The sequence below is a fragment of the Pyxicephalus adspersus genome, chromosome 12, assembly GCF_032062135.1.
Source record: "Pyxicephalus adspersus chromosome 12, UCB_Pads_2.0, whole genome shotgun sequence".
Lineage (NCBI taxonomy): Eukaryota > Metazoa > Chordata > Amphibia > Anura > Pyxicephalidae > Pyxicephalus > Pyxicephalus adspersus.
Genome location: NC_092869.1, coordinates 5,652,078 through 5,670,187, shown reverse-complemented (window position 1 = coordinate 5,670,187; position 18,110 = coordinate 5,652,078). Strand labels below are relative to the sequence as shown.

General features: G+C 40.2%; 1 protein-coding gene across 3 annotated transcripts; it reads left to right on the top strand.

Moving 5' to 3' along the window:
• Positions 1 to 989: 989 nt before the first annotated feature.
• On the top strand, positions 990 to 17,872 carry SH2D2A (SH2 domain containing 2A). 3 transcript variants are annotated; one of them, XM_072427810.1, is made up of 9 exons: positions 990 to 1,051; positions 8,526 to 8,656; positions 9,269 to 9,432; positions 12,270 to 12,359; positions 12,930 to 13,095; positions 13,780 to 13,953; positions 15,106 to 15,630; positions 16,360 to 16,402; positions 16,886 to 17,019. In XM_072427810.1, exons 1-8 carry the CDS (start codon positions 997 to 999, stop codon positions 16,399 to 16,401), a joined length of 1,347 nt encoding a protein of 448 aa, XP_072283911.1. In that variant the 5' UTR covers positions 990 to 996; the 3' UTR covers position 16,402; positions 16,886 to 17,019. The 3 variants fall into 3 exon arrangements, with proteins under 3 accessions (XP_072283911.1, XP_072283909.1, XP_072283910.1); XM_072427808.1 differs by lacking the exon at positions 16,360 to 16,402 and having other exon boundaries at positions 16,886 to 17,872; XM_072427809.1 differs by lacking the exons at positions 12,270 to 12,359; positions 16,360 to 16,402 and having other exon boundaries at positions 16,886 to 17,872.
• The last annotated feature ends 238 nt before the right edge of the window (positions 17,873 to 18,110 follow it).

Sequence of the window (18,110 nt, the reverse complement as noted above, 5' to 3'; positions counted from 1 at the left end):
GTGCAGGATGTGCAAGGTTCTGGTTTTGCACACGGGCAGTAAGGGCTTTGAACATCTGGGCCCTAATGGGCATGTGCGGGATGTAAAGGTTCTGGTTTCGCACATTCGCAGTAGGGGGTTTGGGACATCTGGGCCCTAATGGGCATGTGCGGGGGTCCCGATCTGCACACAATGCATCTGATTATTTGAGTCCTTACTACCCTGAAGCAGTGTTTGAGGGTCGGTGCGCTATGTGAGGACACTGCACAGCCCCAGGACTTCAATGAATGATTCTGCTGCAGATATGAAATGACTGAAATGACTTGATGATATGATTTAGTGATCAGGTTCCACTTATACTTTCAGTGTTATAAATAACTGACACATTCTAGAATAGGGAAGTGATAGAACTTCATGTTTCCCCCATCGCAGGCTCAGATCCGTGTGACACAAATCACATGGGGACACCGAGGGCTCCTCACATTGCATGATGGCCTAAAGCATACGCGGTAATGTTTGGTGATTGGTGCAGACATTCTATGTGAGGTGCATGGTTGATGGGGAGCCTGGATGGAGTTCCAAGGTGCAGCCGCTGTCACAAAGCGCCCTCAGGAAGTAGTTGCAGCAACTACTATAGATTGCTTTAAGAAAAATCTGGATGATTTCTAGAAGCACAGAATATAACTGGGGATTAAGGATTTAAAGTAAAGAGAACAGGGACTGCTGATCCAGGGAACATCCGATTACCGCATGGAATCAGGAAGGATTTTTTTTACCTGTTGAAGCAAATTGTACCCGGGGTTTTTTTTTGCCTTCCTCTGGACCAACTATGTCCTATAGGGTTTTATATCTGGGATATGTTTATTTCCCTAGTGTTCGAACTTGATGGACTTATGTCATTTTTCAACCTAACCTTCTATCTTTGTATGTATGTTCCACCATCACTCGAAAACACATGGAGACATTTCAACCTAACTTACTAGACATATGACTGAGGCTCATGTGAGTGCATCACCGATGGCTCACCCCAACGACGGCGCCATGGCATATGGGTGCCAGGAGTACCAGCAAGGTAAGCGCCATGCACCTTTCACACACAAGCTTTAACATTATCCTTGCTTATACAAAATACTAAAACAGTAAAAATGATATAATAAATTTGTTGATAAATTTTGTTTTTATACTGCATCCTATTCATGCACCAATATAATGAATGATAAGGGATGAAAAACATTCACTGTTACAATAAATGTGAAATTTTTGGATTGGAAACAATATTGGAGAATAATGGCAAATCGCATTTATTATTCCACGGCGTTCCTGCCTGGACGATGCCGAATATGTTCATCAATGTGCAGCATTTGTCCAATATTTGCATTCAATTTTTTTTTTTCATGGAATGAGATTTTTTCTTATTATCTATATAGGATTTGTAATGGCAAATCTTTGTGTGCATTGTTACTCCTTTGCAATAGGTATGAAATAGCGCCAACATATTCCACAGCAATTTACAAAGTCCATAGGCATGTGACTAGTGGTCTCTCTAAGAGGCTCAGAATGTAAAGTCCCTAAAATCGGACTTTAGGGGGGGGGGGCAATTAACTTACCTGCATGGTTTTGGGATGTGGGATAAAACCAACATAAGCACGGGGGAATATACAAACTCCATGCAGAAAGCATCCAAGGCTCAAACCTAGGGCTGCAATGTTGCTCACTGAGCCACCATTCCTCTTCCATTCCTATCTGAAGTTACCTTTCAGTCCATTAAAATTTAATAATAGAGTTTGGATATCTAGGACAATAATTGAATAAAGTTTTACAGTAAATGTTTTTGCAAATGTTTTTCGGCACCTAGGTAGCACCTAGGATGTGACCTGATCATTCTAATAATTAGAATGACATAGCTAAAACGATGATCCTGGTTCAGATAATTCATATCACTTGGTGAATTCATATTTTGCTATATTGGGGAGAGTGATACCAGTTCACGACCTTGAAATGATTTCCTGGAGCTTCAGCTATTCCTCCATTGGTGGCTCAGCGCACTCCTGAGCTCTGTGACAGATTAAACACATAATAAGTGCATATTGGTATTATTTTAATGAATCAGGTCAAACAGGAGCGGTATTTTGGGGACTCATGAGTCCGGTTTACCAAGGTACATATGTGGTCTATGGTAAGCCATTTCTAGAAGCGGAGTTGAAGCTCACGGAACTAATTGCAAAGACAAGAATTGATTATTTAAGGTGCGGTGTCCGTCCAGATTTATCATTTACCTTGAGTTCATTCATCTGCACTGATATGGAAGAGAAGGTGCAGCAGTCACCCATATAGGGCACCAGTCACCGTTTAGGGGCTATGCACAATGCAATATTGCATGGAATTATTTGTACGCGATGCCAAAGCTTAACATTGGGATGTTAATTAATACCATACATTCAGTGGCGGACGTAGCTAACAGTGATGCAAATATTAACTTGGGGTCCCTTCGCTGAACTGGCTTGGGGGCCCTGGTGGTTGGAAAGGTTTGGGACCCTCATGTATCACACTTTGTACCTCCCTATACCTGTCCCTGCATATGTTGCATTAAAACAGTAATCTGTTCAGAGTGAGCGACCGATAAGTGACAATGGAAGGCAAACCGGACCATGCAATGCTGTAAGAATTCACTAAAATAATACATTTGTAGCACTCCCCCCCCCCCCCCCCCCAGTATACCACCTTCTTAGTATACCAACTCACAAATGTTACAAGTTGTGAACAATATAAAACATAATCGTATATTATTCCAAAAGTCCATTGTTCAAAAATACTTAAAAATTCATTATTGATTTATTTACAATTCATACTTTCCATTATATATTCCAGTATACCTTCCACTTTATATTGAAAATCACTATTTTTGATACATTTGTGCTCCCTTATGGATAGGAGAAACATCTACGAAACCCAGCTTCAAGTTGTTTCAACAAAGACAGGAAAAAACACGGGGGGACTCAGTGGTTAAGATTCCCACCTTGTAGTATTAGATTTAAAGGTTTGTATCTAAGCCAGGGCACTACATGCATGGAGGTTGTATGACCACCCTGTAATAAATGTGATTCCTACCAAATACTGGTGTGTTGGGTTTCTCCCCCTCCCCCCAAATTTGCCTGGGCCCTTGTAAGGTCTTTAGATTATTAGGGACAGTTATTAGCGTGATTATGAATTCTGTAAAGTGATGAATACTCCTTTCCGACGTATTTCATCAGAAATTGCAGAATCTGTGATAACATAACACTGACACGTTCTGTGAATTTGTGTATGTAGACATTAGGCCTGATTTATTAAAACCTGGAGGGAAATGAATATCATAGATAGATCTGGGTGATTCAGAAAAGCTGGAATGGACGTCAAAATAATTTGCTATTATTTGGCAAATATTTTCAATCCTGGACTAGATCCATTCCAGGTTTTGAAAAGAGTTTTTCTACCAAGCTCTTGGTCCCCATGCACTAAGCGCCTTATAGAAATGCACGGGGTTGAGGCATCTCAGTTTTTAGATGGAACGCTATCTGTTCACGTTTTTTCACTTGTGGCTGTGGGGCCTGTCAAAAGCACGCACATAGGGGTGGCTCCTTGGAGACCTTGCAAGGTATTGCAACCACTGTACAGAGCAGTGTTTCTCAACCAGGGTTCCGTGGAATACAAGGGGTCCTACAGGGGTTGCTAGGGGTCCTTTGAGCAATTAGAAAGTTGTGCGTTTCAAGTAAAGTTATATGATACCAATGATCTTTCTGTAAGGTTGACATTTGTTCCAATGGTCAACAATGTAAGAGGAATTCCCACTAACCGCCAAACTAATACGCGTATTCCGTGAGCTGTGGATATAGAAAATATAGAAGGGGTGCCTTTAGATCTGAAAGGTCTTCCCCATGTTGAAAAGGTCAAGAAATAAAATCGGTCCACATGGAAGGTGTGGCAGGGCTGTAAAACCTTGAAAGGATGAAGTTACCTCCATATTCCACCTTGGAGAAAGGGACATCAAGGTCCATCCCGGTAGAATCCTATGGAATGCAGAGCCGGTGGAATCTGGTGGGGCGAAGATGTTCTTTGGAGTTTCTCCTGAGAGTTTGCCTGCTCTGCATTCCACAAGACCCAACGATGAGTATTATGGGAGACAGATAATTATGATCCTAACTTTATTCTTTATTTTACATTCAAATAATAGGTCCAGCCAATATAAGTAGACCTTCCATCCAATGGATGGTGCACCTCTACGTTCTTCATGTCTTTGGATTACGTTACTTTAACAATGAAGACAAAATTCAGGTTATGCTTAATTTACTTTCATTCTAGTAACATAAAAGCACATTCACAACCTTAAAAAAGAAAATGTTTCATGTATTTGTGACAATGTATATGGGTTAGATAAAGCGAGGGGCACAACCGTACTATTTCCTGTGGTATCAAAGTGTGTAGGTGGCAAGGCAGACAACTTGTGAGAAGAGTCAGGTTAACCATGTCACATCGCCCCCAACACCGGGTATCCCCAGCGTAACCACGTACGTCATGCTATCTTTTTTTGTCGGCTTCTTAGCTATTGACCTGAAGGTTCTGAAAAAGCGATGGCGTACTACAGCAGTAGGCAAATATGGAGATGCAATGGAATGTAGTTTAATTACATAATTTGGTGGCTTATTGGTAAGATATTCTCCATAGCTTGTCCTCAATTCTTCATATATGTGCTTGCCCCTTATCGGTTCTATAGGCACCATGCTGCTTCTTTATTTACCCTCCAAAAAAACATGGAACGTTCCAAATACTGGGGAACTATATGGGCCCTCTGCTTCTCAACCAGGCTCATGTGGTTCATCATAAGGCTACATGGACTCCGTGAAGTTCTGTAATCTTAACTTTATCCAATATATCTGCTAAAAAGTATTTTTCATGACGTATTCATCTTTTTTTTACAAGTTGTTGACTCAGCTTTGACAAATTACTCATTGTTTATGTAGAACTACCCCAACACTTCCTGTTTTTTAATCAGACGTTTAAAAAGACGTGGAACTGAATGTCATGTTTCATTCCTTATCATCCAAATTATCTGAGTTGCAAAGGCAAGGACATTGGGGGGAAAAGACGTAAAGCCGCCCCCAGCCTTCTCGTCAGATCTACCAGCTCCTTTCCCACACATGAATTTCTTGCTTTGATTTCATCAAAAATTAAAATTTTCAGTGACAATTATTAAACAGTGGTGCGGCCTTACACCAGAGGGATCTAATTATTTTGTATACATTTTATTAGTTATTATATACATTGTACATTCTCCATAATTGGCGTATGCTGTATATAACATCCTGTTCAATTCTTGCAAAGTGAACTTGTGACACATATTTTCATGCTGGTAATCTCATACATATCCTGTTCACATCTTCTATGGCTGGTGACAAAGCTGTGATATCTTATAATGATCTAACAATGTACTTGTGAGAAATGTATTATTTATATATTTCCATGCAGAGATGGAAGGGGGGCATGCAATGTTATGCAGCTGCTATTTAATCCTCCGTTATTTGATTTTAGTTATTGTCTATTAATTTATACTCATATGTATAGTGGTAATTGTTTTAATTTCATAGTGAATTTAAAATTAGATTTATTACCTTTTTGGTAAAAATATAGGCTGGAAAAAAGTTGCCTTTCCCAATCATTGACTACGCAATGGTTTAATAGATCGGATAAGTATTTTGTAACCAGAGTTTGCTCGGGGTTCCTTGAGAAATTAGAAATTTGTGCTTCTCAGGTCAGTTTAGGTGACACCAATGATCTTTTTGGCTATCTGTAAGGGTGACATTCTTCCCAATGGCCAGCAGTGTAAGAGGCATTCTTCCCACTGATCACCACAATATTATATTGTAAGATGTGGATATAGTAATTACAGAAGGGGTTCCCTGAAAGTCAGGGTTACCCCCTTTCAGATTTGGAATTTAGAATTGATACTTTAATAGTTATATATATAGTGAGGGGTTACGCTCAGGATTGCCTTTGCTGGGGTCAAAGGACATTTGTCTGGTTCATCTAACTCAGATCACACGCCAAGGTATTAGCTTTGAGCTGGCTTGCAGCCAGGTTTATTGAAGGTTGCAGATAAAATAACAAAAACAGCAAAAGAAAGCCTTGCCTGTCCGACACTTACTATACATCAAGATGTCCCTGTCTATCAGCTGGAGGGCTTCTCCCTGTCAAAACCAAGCTTGCAGCAACCTTCTACTCACTTTTGAGCTCACTCACCCAGACTGACTTTCTGAGTCTCTCAGCTGAGCTCCCTCACAGACTGACTGACTGTGTCTCCAAACAGAGCTCTCTCACACAGTCCACCTGGCCTGGAGTCCCTCCAAGCCAAGCTGACCTCGCACAGACCCCTGTCTGTATCTCTCCAAGCCAAGCTCAGCCCGCACAGACCCCTGTCTGTGTCTCTCCAAGTTAAGTTACTGACTGAGCTCCTGGCTCTATGTTATATCCCCACCCTTAGTGCTTCTTCATTAATTAAGACCTGCTTCTTCAGGTCTTCCACCTGCTACTTCACACAGGAGAGGAATCTTGGGCAAATATATCTCGCTTCCACCTCCAATCCTGCCTTGGTGTCACAATATATATATATATATATATATATATATATATATATTACATTTTTGGTCAAAATCATACTAGTATTCTTGATTTGAATTTTTTTGTTAAAATATTATTTTGTTTCAATCAATCAATATAGGTGGGAGAGAAACTGGAGGGTTAGGTTGGGGGTAGGTTAAGTATCAGGTGGGTGGAAGGTTAGGCACTGAGCGGGGGTTCAGTTTATGTAAGTGGGAAGTGGGGGCTTTAGTTTAGGCAGTGGGTGGGGGAAAAGGAGGGATAAGGTTAGGCACCAAGAAGAGGGGTTAGGGGGTAACATTAGGCAGCACTGTGGGAGTTCTGAACTAGTGGTAACAAAATCTGACATGGTAACATCTGATGGAACACCAATGGCAATAGACGATGTTCCATATGGAATAGTACAAGGTGGCAAAATGATATCCCCCGATCAATTTTTGATTAGTGAAATACTATTGCCTGTTGAATCACGCATTCAAATATTTTATATATATTAAATGTGTATACTTAGTATGCTTACAGTTTTTGTGCATATGCAATCCTTGTGTTCTGTATTTGGACAGACAAATGAGACAGTTTTGCAGAGATCTGTGACAGATTTGGACAGATTTGAACTTTTGTGGTCAATGTTGTACAAGTCGGTGTCAAAGCACAACACAAATATCCGCCTACACTAGCCCTCAGTGTTATCTCCGTATTGATTTAATTCCTCATCTGAGCTTTTTTTTGCTGTTACTTTAATGCCGAGCAGAACTATCTTCTGCTGAGGCTGAGATGATTGGCAAATGCTATTTTAAAAAAAAAAACTAAATGTAGTAAACAAGAACTTATATTTAAGGCAAAAGTGTCACCATATGTAATAAATGATAATTGAACTTTGTATTCACTCCACTGTACCGTTCAAACACCGGACTTTCTTGTTTTATGGGTAAATATAAAACCAATGGCCAATAAGGTAAATGTTGCCATATTCCATAAAATGTTCAAAAAGGCTTTTTTCATTATAAAATCCTGTGATTTTGTGGGTGAATGTCACATTTTTTCACGGACAAAGATTACATTGTCAAATGTCAAATTGAATGTTCTAACTAATATATAGGGTGGGCCAGTATTCTTTAAAGTGGGGCTATTGTCCTTTGGTACTGGTGAACATTCTTTTCAAGTTGAATGTTCAACAGGTAGACAAGATTCTAAGAACAATTCTCACTCAGAAGAGAAATTGCCCATAAATTACTCTACAATAGATTTCAATAGGGTTTTGATTGAATATGGATTTCCTCAAACTGAAGAATGCTCATTCAACATCAAGGAACGTTCACTGAACTTTTTACGAACTAAAACCTAGCACATTCACCCATCTCTATTATCCACACAAGGCAAATAGTTGATGTTGCTATGTTCAGCAAACTTTAGCATTCACATTTTATTATGTTTGGGTTTACCCCCTACAGTCTTATGGACAAATTAATATCTGGCTTCCAAAATTGGGCCAATGGGTCATTATTTGAAACACCTAAAATAAAGTAACTTTTCCTAAATTTGACGACCAAAGCTTAACTCAACTAACCTGGTACCTAATCAAATCCTCAAATCTGATGTACAACTTTACATTTGACTCCACTTAGAGTATCTAAATATCGTATCCCACCAAGTATAACTCCACAGAAAGGAACACACACACAAAAATGCTTTTTTATTTATAAAACTTCCTGGGAGACCTAAAAGTAAATGTTACCCTAATTTAACTACACCTCCAGTCCTAATCCTTCATCCAGACTGACTTACTCCTAAACGTAACGCTAACCCCATGACTTAACCCCCAACCCCTGGGTCTAACTTTATACTTACCAAAATTTGCAAAAATATGCAACATATAATAATATTGTAATAATAGAGTTCCCAAATTGTTTTTACAGATTTTCCTCCAGTTTTGTTCAGCACTTTCAAGCCACTTCCTCCAAACAAAGAAGAACAGCCAAGTCTTAGTACCAATGCCCCCACGCTCCAGCATAAAGAAGAGCTGAAGACCGAGGACCATGAAGACAAGGTACACCAACAACTCAAATAGAGAAAAAGCTGTAATATTATCCATGATTAGCTATATTCCTCATTTGTAAAGGGATAATGTGTTTTGTGTCTGTTTACTAAGAAATCATCACATCAGTCTCTGTCCTGTAATTGACTAAATATTTAATGTATCAAATGTTATACAGGCCAATAATGCTAACTATGAATTATGGTGGTTAGCCGGCCACAATGTTTTTAGACTCATAGTGAAACCAGACACAATTAATACTTATATATCTAATACTACATCTAATAATATTAAATCTAGTTTAAAGGCCGCTTTACCATAAAAAAGTTACAATCTGTGGTAGGTAGAAAGCCTACTATTGCAATGTCTCTGGTTGGCATCCTTACCAAAATTTTCAGAACCTTTTGACTATGGCAGTCTCTACAAAGTCAAACGATGGCATGAAGCCTTCATTATGTCTTTGTGGATGGAAAATAGACACAACTTTGGAGAAATCGCCTGCTTAGATTCTTAACTGTAAACCAACAGTTAATTCCATTTTCTGTCTTTGTCACGTAATTTGTTAATAAAGCCTCCACAATTGATGTGAATGAGATTGACCGGTATGTCCCGTTCCTCACTTAGGAGAGACCAGAGTCGTCTAAAATTACTCCAAACAAGGACATCATGGTAAAACCAGGAGTAAAACTCAAGGAAAAGACCTATCAGTGGTTTGAACGGACTCAAAGGAAGAATCTGGTGAAAAAGGGACAATTTCCGGAATGGTTCCATGGGTTTGTCACACGCAAGTAAGTGACTGTCTTGTAAAGTAAAACTTTTGCAGGAGATCTGACTATGTGGTCTCCTTTTTTCCATAACTCCGTAAAGCAAAACTTTTGCTTTCATAACCAAAAATTTGCCTGTAAATGAATAGACTGAATTTTGACCCATCCAATGGTTCCTCCACCACTGTTCTTCAGCACTTTCAGGTGGGTTGGGTGGTATTTCCTGCCATGGCCTATGATTCCTCTACGCTCACCCTACCTACACTGTGGAGATAATCTAATCAAAAGATCTTCATCTCTCAACACTTATGGAGGCATCAGATACCAGCGCCCCCACTGTGGTTTGGGGTTCCACTAGCTTATTCCCTAAAACACCATAAAGCACAGTGGGGCAACCAGCTGTCCAAAACACCCTGAGGTATAGAATGCAAAGGATCCTTCCAGAGGATTATTTCTTCAATGCAGATAAATTAGGAAATAGGCAATGGCACGCTTACAATTTGTTTGCCAAAAGTTCACCTTTCAAAATAGTGATCCCTTCAAGCTTTTATTTATAGTGAATTAGAAAAAACTTATTTTCACAGTTGAAGTTTGCTGAAACTAAACTTATGTGCATATCACAGGTCAGTACATCTGCACTTAAAACACTGATTTGTGAAGGAAGAGCAGAACTCGGCTGTCATTCTGACAGCCAAAGCCTGCAGATTTTGCTGGGATGCCAGCTCTTCGGGTGTAAGTGGATATCAGCTTTCAGCTCAATCTCTGTCCACTTGGCAGGGGACATACCTAGGACACACAATAGTGCTGAAATCATGGCTTTGCTGTCACTTTGACAGCCGGTCTTGTGCCTTGACAGCCTTGTTTTATACACATAATGAGCTGCCTTCTTAGTGCTGTCTGTAGGGCTGGGCTGTCAATATGACAGCTAAGACCTGCACAGTAGAGGAGAAAATATTAGGTTCATAAAAAGCTCATTCCCCAATACAGTGCCCAAAAGTCTCTTCTGTGTCAGCCCAACCCTTACCATTTCATAACCACTGCTAACATTTAGCAGAGGAAGGAAATCTTCTATCTGTTTATAGATTTATCATAAGAAAGAGTGGTCACACATTATTTCAAACTAATTTATTTTTACCCTTGAGCCTTGCTTGAACCATTAAAGATGCTGTTTTCTGTAAAAGTGCACCAACATTATGTATGCAGTCAGTTTTAGATGCACAATTCTTTTTTAAGTTAACAATCTGCAATTACATTTCCTTTTGCTATTTCGGTTGCTTTGTTGTTTCTTGAGCACCAGTGGTCATCTTTTTGATGGACACAAAGCTAGAAATGTGATTTGCGTGTACCGGAAGTGGCTGATGGGGGTATAGCTGAGACCTTGTTTTTGTATTTAGGTGCCCGTAATACAAAACTTGAAAACTTTGACAGGATGTAGCTGCGGTTTTTCAATAGTTTCTAAAAACAGCCGTAAAGGTTTAGAGACCTAGCACCCTGTGAACAGATTGTCGAGGAAGATAATGCTATTTTAGTGACATCTCGAAAGTTGTGGTGAGCATTGTGCTGTATTCTCATAGGGGAAAAAAATGTATACGTTATAAAAGCACTTCCACCATACCCGAACTAGCAAGCACAGGAAATGAAAGGGGATCATAGTAATATATATATATATATTCTAATAATAAATAGTATCCTATATTTACTATGGGTGAGCCCTAGGCACGCAGACTCTTAAAGTAAATGTAAACCCAACCACCAATACTTTATATAAGATTTACCATATATGAGATCTAAATTTGGATCTGCAGCTTACTACTGACCTCAAAACTAATGTACTGTGAGTATAGTACAGGGGTCGGAAAACTCCGGCCTATGGGCCAGATACAGCCTAGCCAGTAGTTCGTTCCGGCCTAATGCCGCCTCCGGAGCTGCGGGTTGCCGGCAGATCGGCCAGGGGGCGTTAGGAACTGCCAGAGCCGCCAGAGCTCTGGTGCCGCTCCCTTGCAGTTGCTCCCCTATTTATCGCGGACGATACTTCCGCCGCCGTGGTAAATAGGGAAAGTCCCCCGGTGAAGAAGACTTAGCGCGCTTGCTATTCCCAGTGTGTAGATATAGACATCGCTTTAGGATGAGCAAGCTGCACCTCACTGGACTCTCCTCCATTGGAAAGTACAGAGGACATCCCGGCTTGGTTGTTCTGCCAGGGTGGATTGATTATTGATATTTGGAGAACATTTTACACATGCACAAATGTTCATATTCATTCATAATCATCTATTGTGGCTTAAGGGCCCCAAGCTGCTCTTTGGTCTTTCAGAAGTGCCCTTCAGGACCCAGAAGTCTGTAATGGGGTCAATAATTTGTAAAGGGGCCTTTAATAGAAGTGACCTTATTCAGTATCCTGTAACATATGTCTCCATGACTTCAGTCCCCGACCACTGCTGTAGACCATTTCCTTTAGTAGGTCCTCAGTAGCATTATATATATTAAGCAAACTATGTGGCCCTTCCATGGCATGAATTTTCCCAGGGCCCCTGTACCTTGTGTCTTACTGTTTTGAATGTAATATAGTATATACAATATATATTATATATTATACTTGAATATTTCCATCAGTGTGGCTTGTTAATTTTAGCATTAAGAAAATGAACAGATATCAAAAAATAGTTTGGCCTATGAGGAAGTTGTGTAAAATGTAATCAAGCGTTTAGCACAGGAAGTAAAATAAAATCTGAACAAACTTTTATGTTTTTATCTATATTATTGACATCCTGGGTGTTGTGTATTGAATGAATCTGTGAAAAGATATGAACTTTTTCTCAGGTCCCTGTATATTTCTGACGTTATTTCTGTCCCTTGTATAGCCGAGTGGAGGAAATGCTGCAGGACAAGCCACTGGGATGCTTTCTGGTCCGTTTCTGCGAGAGTCGCATTGGATTTGTCCTATCTTACAGGTCAGGAGGGCGTCTCTGCGGCTTAAACCTTGCTGTCCATTGCAACCAATCAGTAGCTAGCTTTAGTTCTGTACTTGTATTAGAACAATGACAGCTGGGATCTGATTGGTTAATATATTTTACTATTTCACCTATCATTCCCAATGTGATTGAGATGTGAAGTTCCTAATCTTTGGTAACCAGGAGCAATTAATCTACAGTATATCATTATATCATCTGCTAAACTAATTCAGCCCCCAACCACACAACTAATCAACATGTTAAAAAAATGTCCTTAATCATTACCCTACATACCTTATCATCATAGATCTTCTTTCTTCTCCATGCAATGCTGGCAGATTATGGCCATTGGGCCAGCAGGTTGCTATACAGAGCTTTCTGAAAACTGGAAGCTTTGTAGAATTCGTAGAATCCGTGGTTGAAAAAATTGAGATATAAAGAATAAAAGGGGCAGTCAGGCTCTGAAGGAAATAAGCCGAGCTCTATCTGACTTGCTGTAGCTTTTAGTGCACATTTATTTTAAGAACGAAGTAGCCATTTATTAAACCTCAGTTTCCTCTTTTGTTTTAGGGGTGTTGAGCGCTGTCGCCATTTTGTGCTGAATCAGCGAGACGATGGGCAGTATGTGATCGAAGGAGAGACTAGTGTCCACCCCCAGCTGGAAGATCTGATCAATTACTACTACACAAAGCCTGTGGAACCCTACAAAGAACTGCTGACCATCCCCTGTCCAACGGTGAGCTTGGAACCCCTATACAGACCACAGTCCTAAATCATTCAGGAGCTGATTGTGGGCCAGGGATGGAGGAGGCTGATTCAGGGGCAAGAACGTGAACGCTCAGCATGGGTGGGATTTCATGGAAAGGATGGTGCTTAATACTTCAGGAACTAAATATATTTTTTACCCTAGTGCTTACAGGCCCAACTTATTCTTGATCAATATAGAAATTATTGCATGTGCTTATTATCAATAAGTTTCTTAAGAGGGCTCAGTATAGGTTCCAATATTATAACAACGAGGGACACACACATGCTATGGTGTGTAGAGATTGGCCTGCAATGCTAGGAGAAAGACCGACATGACTCTTCTATATTTTTATAATTGCATTAAGTATAGTTAATAGTAATAGTAGTATAGTATAGTTAGAGTTAATGACTGGCCTCTAGAGGGAGCTCTCACTGGCTCAGTACCATTACTCCTTTATTAGCTATTGAGATATCAGCCACACAGAGCACCATTGTGTTGGAATTTGTATCGTGGGAAGGGACAATAAAGCACAACGGCTGTGTAACTATACAAAGCAAGAAGGCTGCTTATGTATTGAGAAAAAAATGCTAACCTGTACAAAAATACAGTACATTCCCTTTGAACTAGTCGGACTATATTTTATAACATACAGCATTTTTTTAATAACCTTAGAATCCAAAGAAACCAGACTCTCCGAGCGTGTCAAGAATCTCCCCAAATTCACCCACTGGTGGTCCAATGTACGGGAGGATCACCAAACCCAGCCAGGAGAAGCTGGATGCTGTTCCTGTTTTAGCCACATCACCTAAAGACCCCACCAAGCAGTTCTTTAATGGAAATTTTCAGGTATGGCTAATACAATTCACCCATAACATTGACAATTCTCTTAAACCTTGTTTGGACCATGAGTGATCCAAACCAAGCTCCAGTGTTGGTGAAATATCCTTGGCATTGCCATATGAGCACCAAAGAACTCAGCCCATGTACATGCGGTCTCCTTGACTTGGACAGACTCGGCTGGACCTTAAATGATCCAAACCAACCTCCAGTGCTGCCGAAATATCCATTCACTGCCATAATAGCACCAAAGGATTCAGCCCACATATGGGCTCTTTCCTTGTCTTGGACCCATCAACCCTACCTAGCTGCATTCATGTATAAAAATAAAGATAGAGTCCACAGATTTGAGGTTAAGAACCAGAAACTTTTTTTGGACAAACACCAACCAGCAGTAAGTAGGCTTTGATGCGTTTCGCACTTTGGCATTCAGACCGGCTTTAGATTTTCATCACGCAGGACAAGCATTCATGAGTGTTCCATCTATTGGTTATGAAAGCATTGGAAGCTGGAATTGGACTTGTTTATGTTTGTTCTGATTGGTCAAATACATTGTATCACACAGTCCACACGCTTTGATTTGTGTATATATTCTTGCCTTTGGGCCAATAAAGTTTGAGAGCTTGAAACCATCACCTGTGTGAGGTGTATTTGCCTCCCGGTATCGCAGACGAAGCCTAGAACCATAGAGGGTACTGGTCTGGGACCAGACAACAGAACTTACTGCTAACAGGTTGCATAGGTGTAACCTGACCGAAAGATCTCAACCACCACTGTTGGGGAGGACACATTGGGACATCTTCCGCTCGTCCTACTCGTTCCCATCTCAATGGCTTGAACAACGCTGTCTGTAAGGCACTCATTCATTCCTACCACTATCACTAATGATAACTTCAAGGAGAATTATGGCAAATGTATAGATAGCTTTAGTCTGTTGGCCTTGGACGTGCCAAGATTTTCTATATACTGGTTTAGGCTTTTGCCACTAAATTTCCATCGTGGCTTAACCTCAAATCTTTGAACTCCATCTCAATGGGAAGCATTTATTAATGTGGCCAAAAATGATTTACCAGTTACATATGGTGTATATAAAATATTCATTTGTAGCCAAATATAATCAATATACATCAGCCCATCCATATTTCCATTTTTTTTTCTTAGGCCCAGCTTCAGTCCACTTTATTGGGAAGGAAAGTCCCTGCATCTTCTGAACAGGACCTTCACTCAAGTCAAGAAGACTCGAAAGATCCAATAGTGGACTACGCCCCATTCAGTAAACCCTCAGGAAGCCCTGAAGGAGGCAAAAATGAAGAGGATACTGCAAGAGGTCCTACGTACGCCTCAGTAGATGAACTTCATACATATTCAGAGCCTGCCCTGTGGAGCAAAAGTTCAGGGAGCAACAGCGACAATGGGCTTGACCCCATAGCCTTTTATGCTATAGGCCGTGGGTCGTGCCGGGGCGATCAGGATAATGTATATAGTGAGGTGGATGTGAAATCCATGACATCTTGTGGCCCCAAAGCATCCAAGGTCATCCAGCTTGGCTTTTCCACCCTTCCCCCTTCTACCAAAAAAACTTTACAAGCTCAGAAGCCTACAGCTTTACATTCTTCTTTTCGTCATGTTTCCGGTATTCCGCAGGAACACAATCCCATAATGCCAGTGAAGCCTGCCAAACTAAAGGTAAGATATGTTCACAGTTTGGAGAACCTACAAATTTATGTTGCTACCATTTCAGGATCATTAGATAAAAGTCAAGGGAAAGTTTAGCCTCTCTGCAGTTTATGCTGCTGTCTGTGTCTGTTAAGAAGAATTAGGACAGGAAGTCGTGGTAAAAATCTTTCCAGATTTTTTGCAATGCTAGAAACGGTAAGAACTTCCGGTGTTTTTATGAACACTCCTTCCTGTCAACATGACAACCAAAAAACAAATTAGATCAGCGGTCGCCAACCACAGAAAAAGTTGGACGTTATTTGCAGTTTTTATGTTTTAATAATATTATTATAATTATACAGTATGTATATAGCACCATCATATTACACAGCACTGTACAAAGTGCATAGTTGTGTCACTAACTGTTCCTCAAAGGAACTCACAATCTAATGGTTCTACCATAGTCATATGTCATTAATGTAGTCTAAGGTCAATTGCAGGGGGAAGCCAATTAACCTAACTGCATGTTTTGGGATGTGGGAGGAAACCGGAGTACCCGGAGGAAACCCACGCAGACACCTGCAAACTCCATGTAGATAGTGTTCTGGCTGGGATTTGAACCTAGGACCTAGCACTGAAAAGGCCAGAGTGCTAACCCCTGAGCCACCGTGCTGCCCATATTAAAACAAAAATAATATTATAATAAATTCTTATATTCTGAATGACTATTTCTGCCTTTATATTGCACTAAATTCACAGACTGTACTAGAGACGGAAGGGAGGCTTCTCAGATGCTCTTAAGGTAAGTATGACCTTAGCTGTGTATTTTCTTTACCTGTTATATTTAATGGCATCAAATATTTTGACTTTGATAACTATGATTTCTTGTTTGGTCTTAGATTAGAATGAAACAAACCCATAATGAGTGAGAAAAAGCAAACAAATATTTTGCATTTCTTTAGTAATACCAAAGATGATGAAACTAATGATAATAGTAACAATAGTAATACTTCACTTACCCGTGAGCTGATCAATGAATCAGAGCCTCCACATTTCTTGTCAAGTACCATTAGGAAAAATATTATTTTACAAATGTATTTATCTTTTTTAAAAAAAAATCATAATAATGGTCTCTGGGATTTAAAATTATGAATTTACTGGTCCCTGAGGTCCGAAAGGTTGGGGACCGCTGAACTAGATGGGTGATGAAAGTTTAGAGAACCTCTGGGGTGGAGCCTAGTTTTGACATTAACCAATCCTTATTCTTCCCTTTTACACCAAACAGATTCCAGCCCAGTTTGATGACATAGCCTATAGTAAGAACAACTTCCATCATATCACATCTTCACATCCTTCTCCAGTACTGGAAGAAGAGAATATCTACGAGAAGATCCCTGAAGAATATTCCGTTAATGTGAAAAAAGATCGCCCAATCAAGAAGGCCAGCTGATATCGGCCAGACCTTCACAAAGTCAAACTGAATGGACTGACGGACAACTGAGAGTCACTCGGGCCACAATACAGTGGCTACGAACTTGACGTGATAAAACATGGCCGCCGTTGAATAATATTCAGGGGTGTTTTTAGGGCGGACTTGGGCTTAATAAACATGAGCTGATCCGCTGCTATATTTGACTGATTCCATGTTCTGATCTAGTTCACACGTGTGCAATGTACCAACCCTCCAGTGATTGCATATAGGTGGTCATTCATAGACTTTGATATTTACCTATACAATCTATCAAAATAAAAAAATTATATAAGATCAGATATGGGATAAAAACCCCCTCAGTATTTATTGCCCCATGTCCTGTTCCAAGATGTCACAAGGTGAGACATCAAGTGAGGGATCTCCATTGAGGAGTCACACAGCATCTAAAAGCTTTTAGGTGGATTAAGGGAAGGATAGGTCCTCCTTTGACATTCTGCTGTCCTGTTACCCATGTTGGGTGGCAATGTTGTCACCGGGCAGGAAGTGAGGATGGAACACAGGTTCTAATACTTTAAAGCTTGAGTTACACTTTAATACAGCTACATATAATGTACAATCATCTGATTGGATGATAAATGCTTTACAGGAAAGTATGTTTACAGTAAACACATGCCTTTTGTAACTGCTTAAAGGGCCAGTCCACCCAAAGCGTGACTGTCTAATGGCCTGAGCATCATTCTCACCTTTGTTACTATCCCCTTGGGAGTTTTGGGTGTAACCACAGGAGTTTATTATGTTATTATGTGTGTTAGAGTCGTCAATAAATGTTTTATTTATGAATTGTGGATTCAGTTATTTAAAGCATTATTATTCCAAGCAAAAATGTAACATGTTTTAGTGTACCTGTTCCTAAATGTGGTGGCTGCATTTGTGTTCTTTCTCCAGCCTTTCGTACCTGGTGATCCTGACAGTAACACACTTGCTGGCTCGGGGTAACAGCGCTCACCCACTTTGGTCTCCCTGTCCCTCTGGTATTCCCAATTTTGTAGAAGGGAAGAAGCAGAGAGCACAGGAAGTC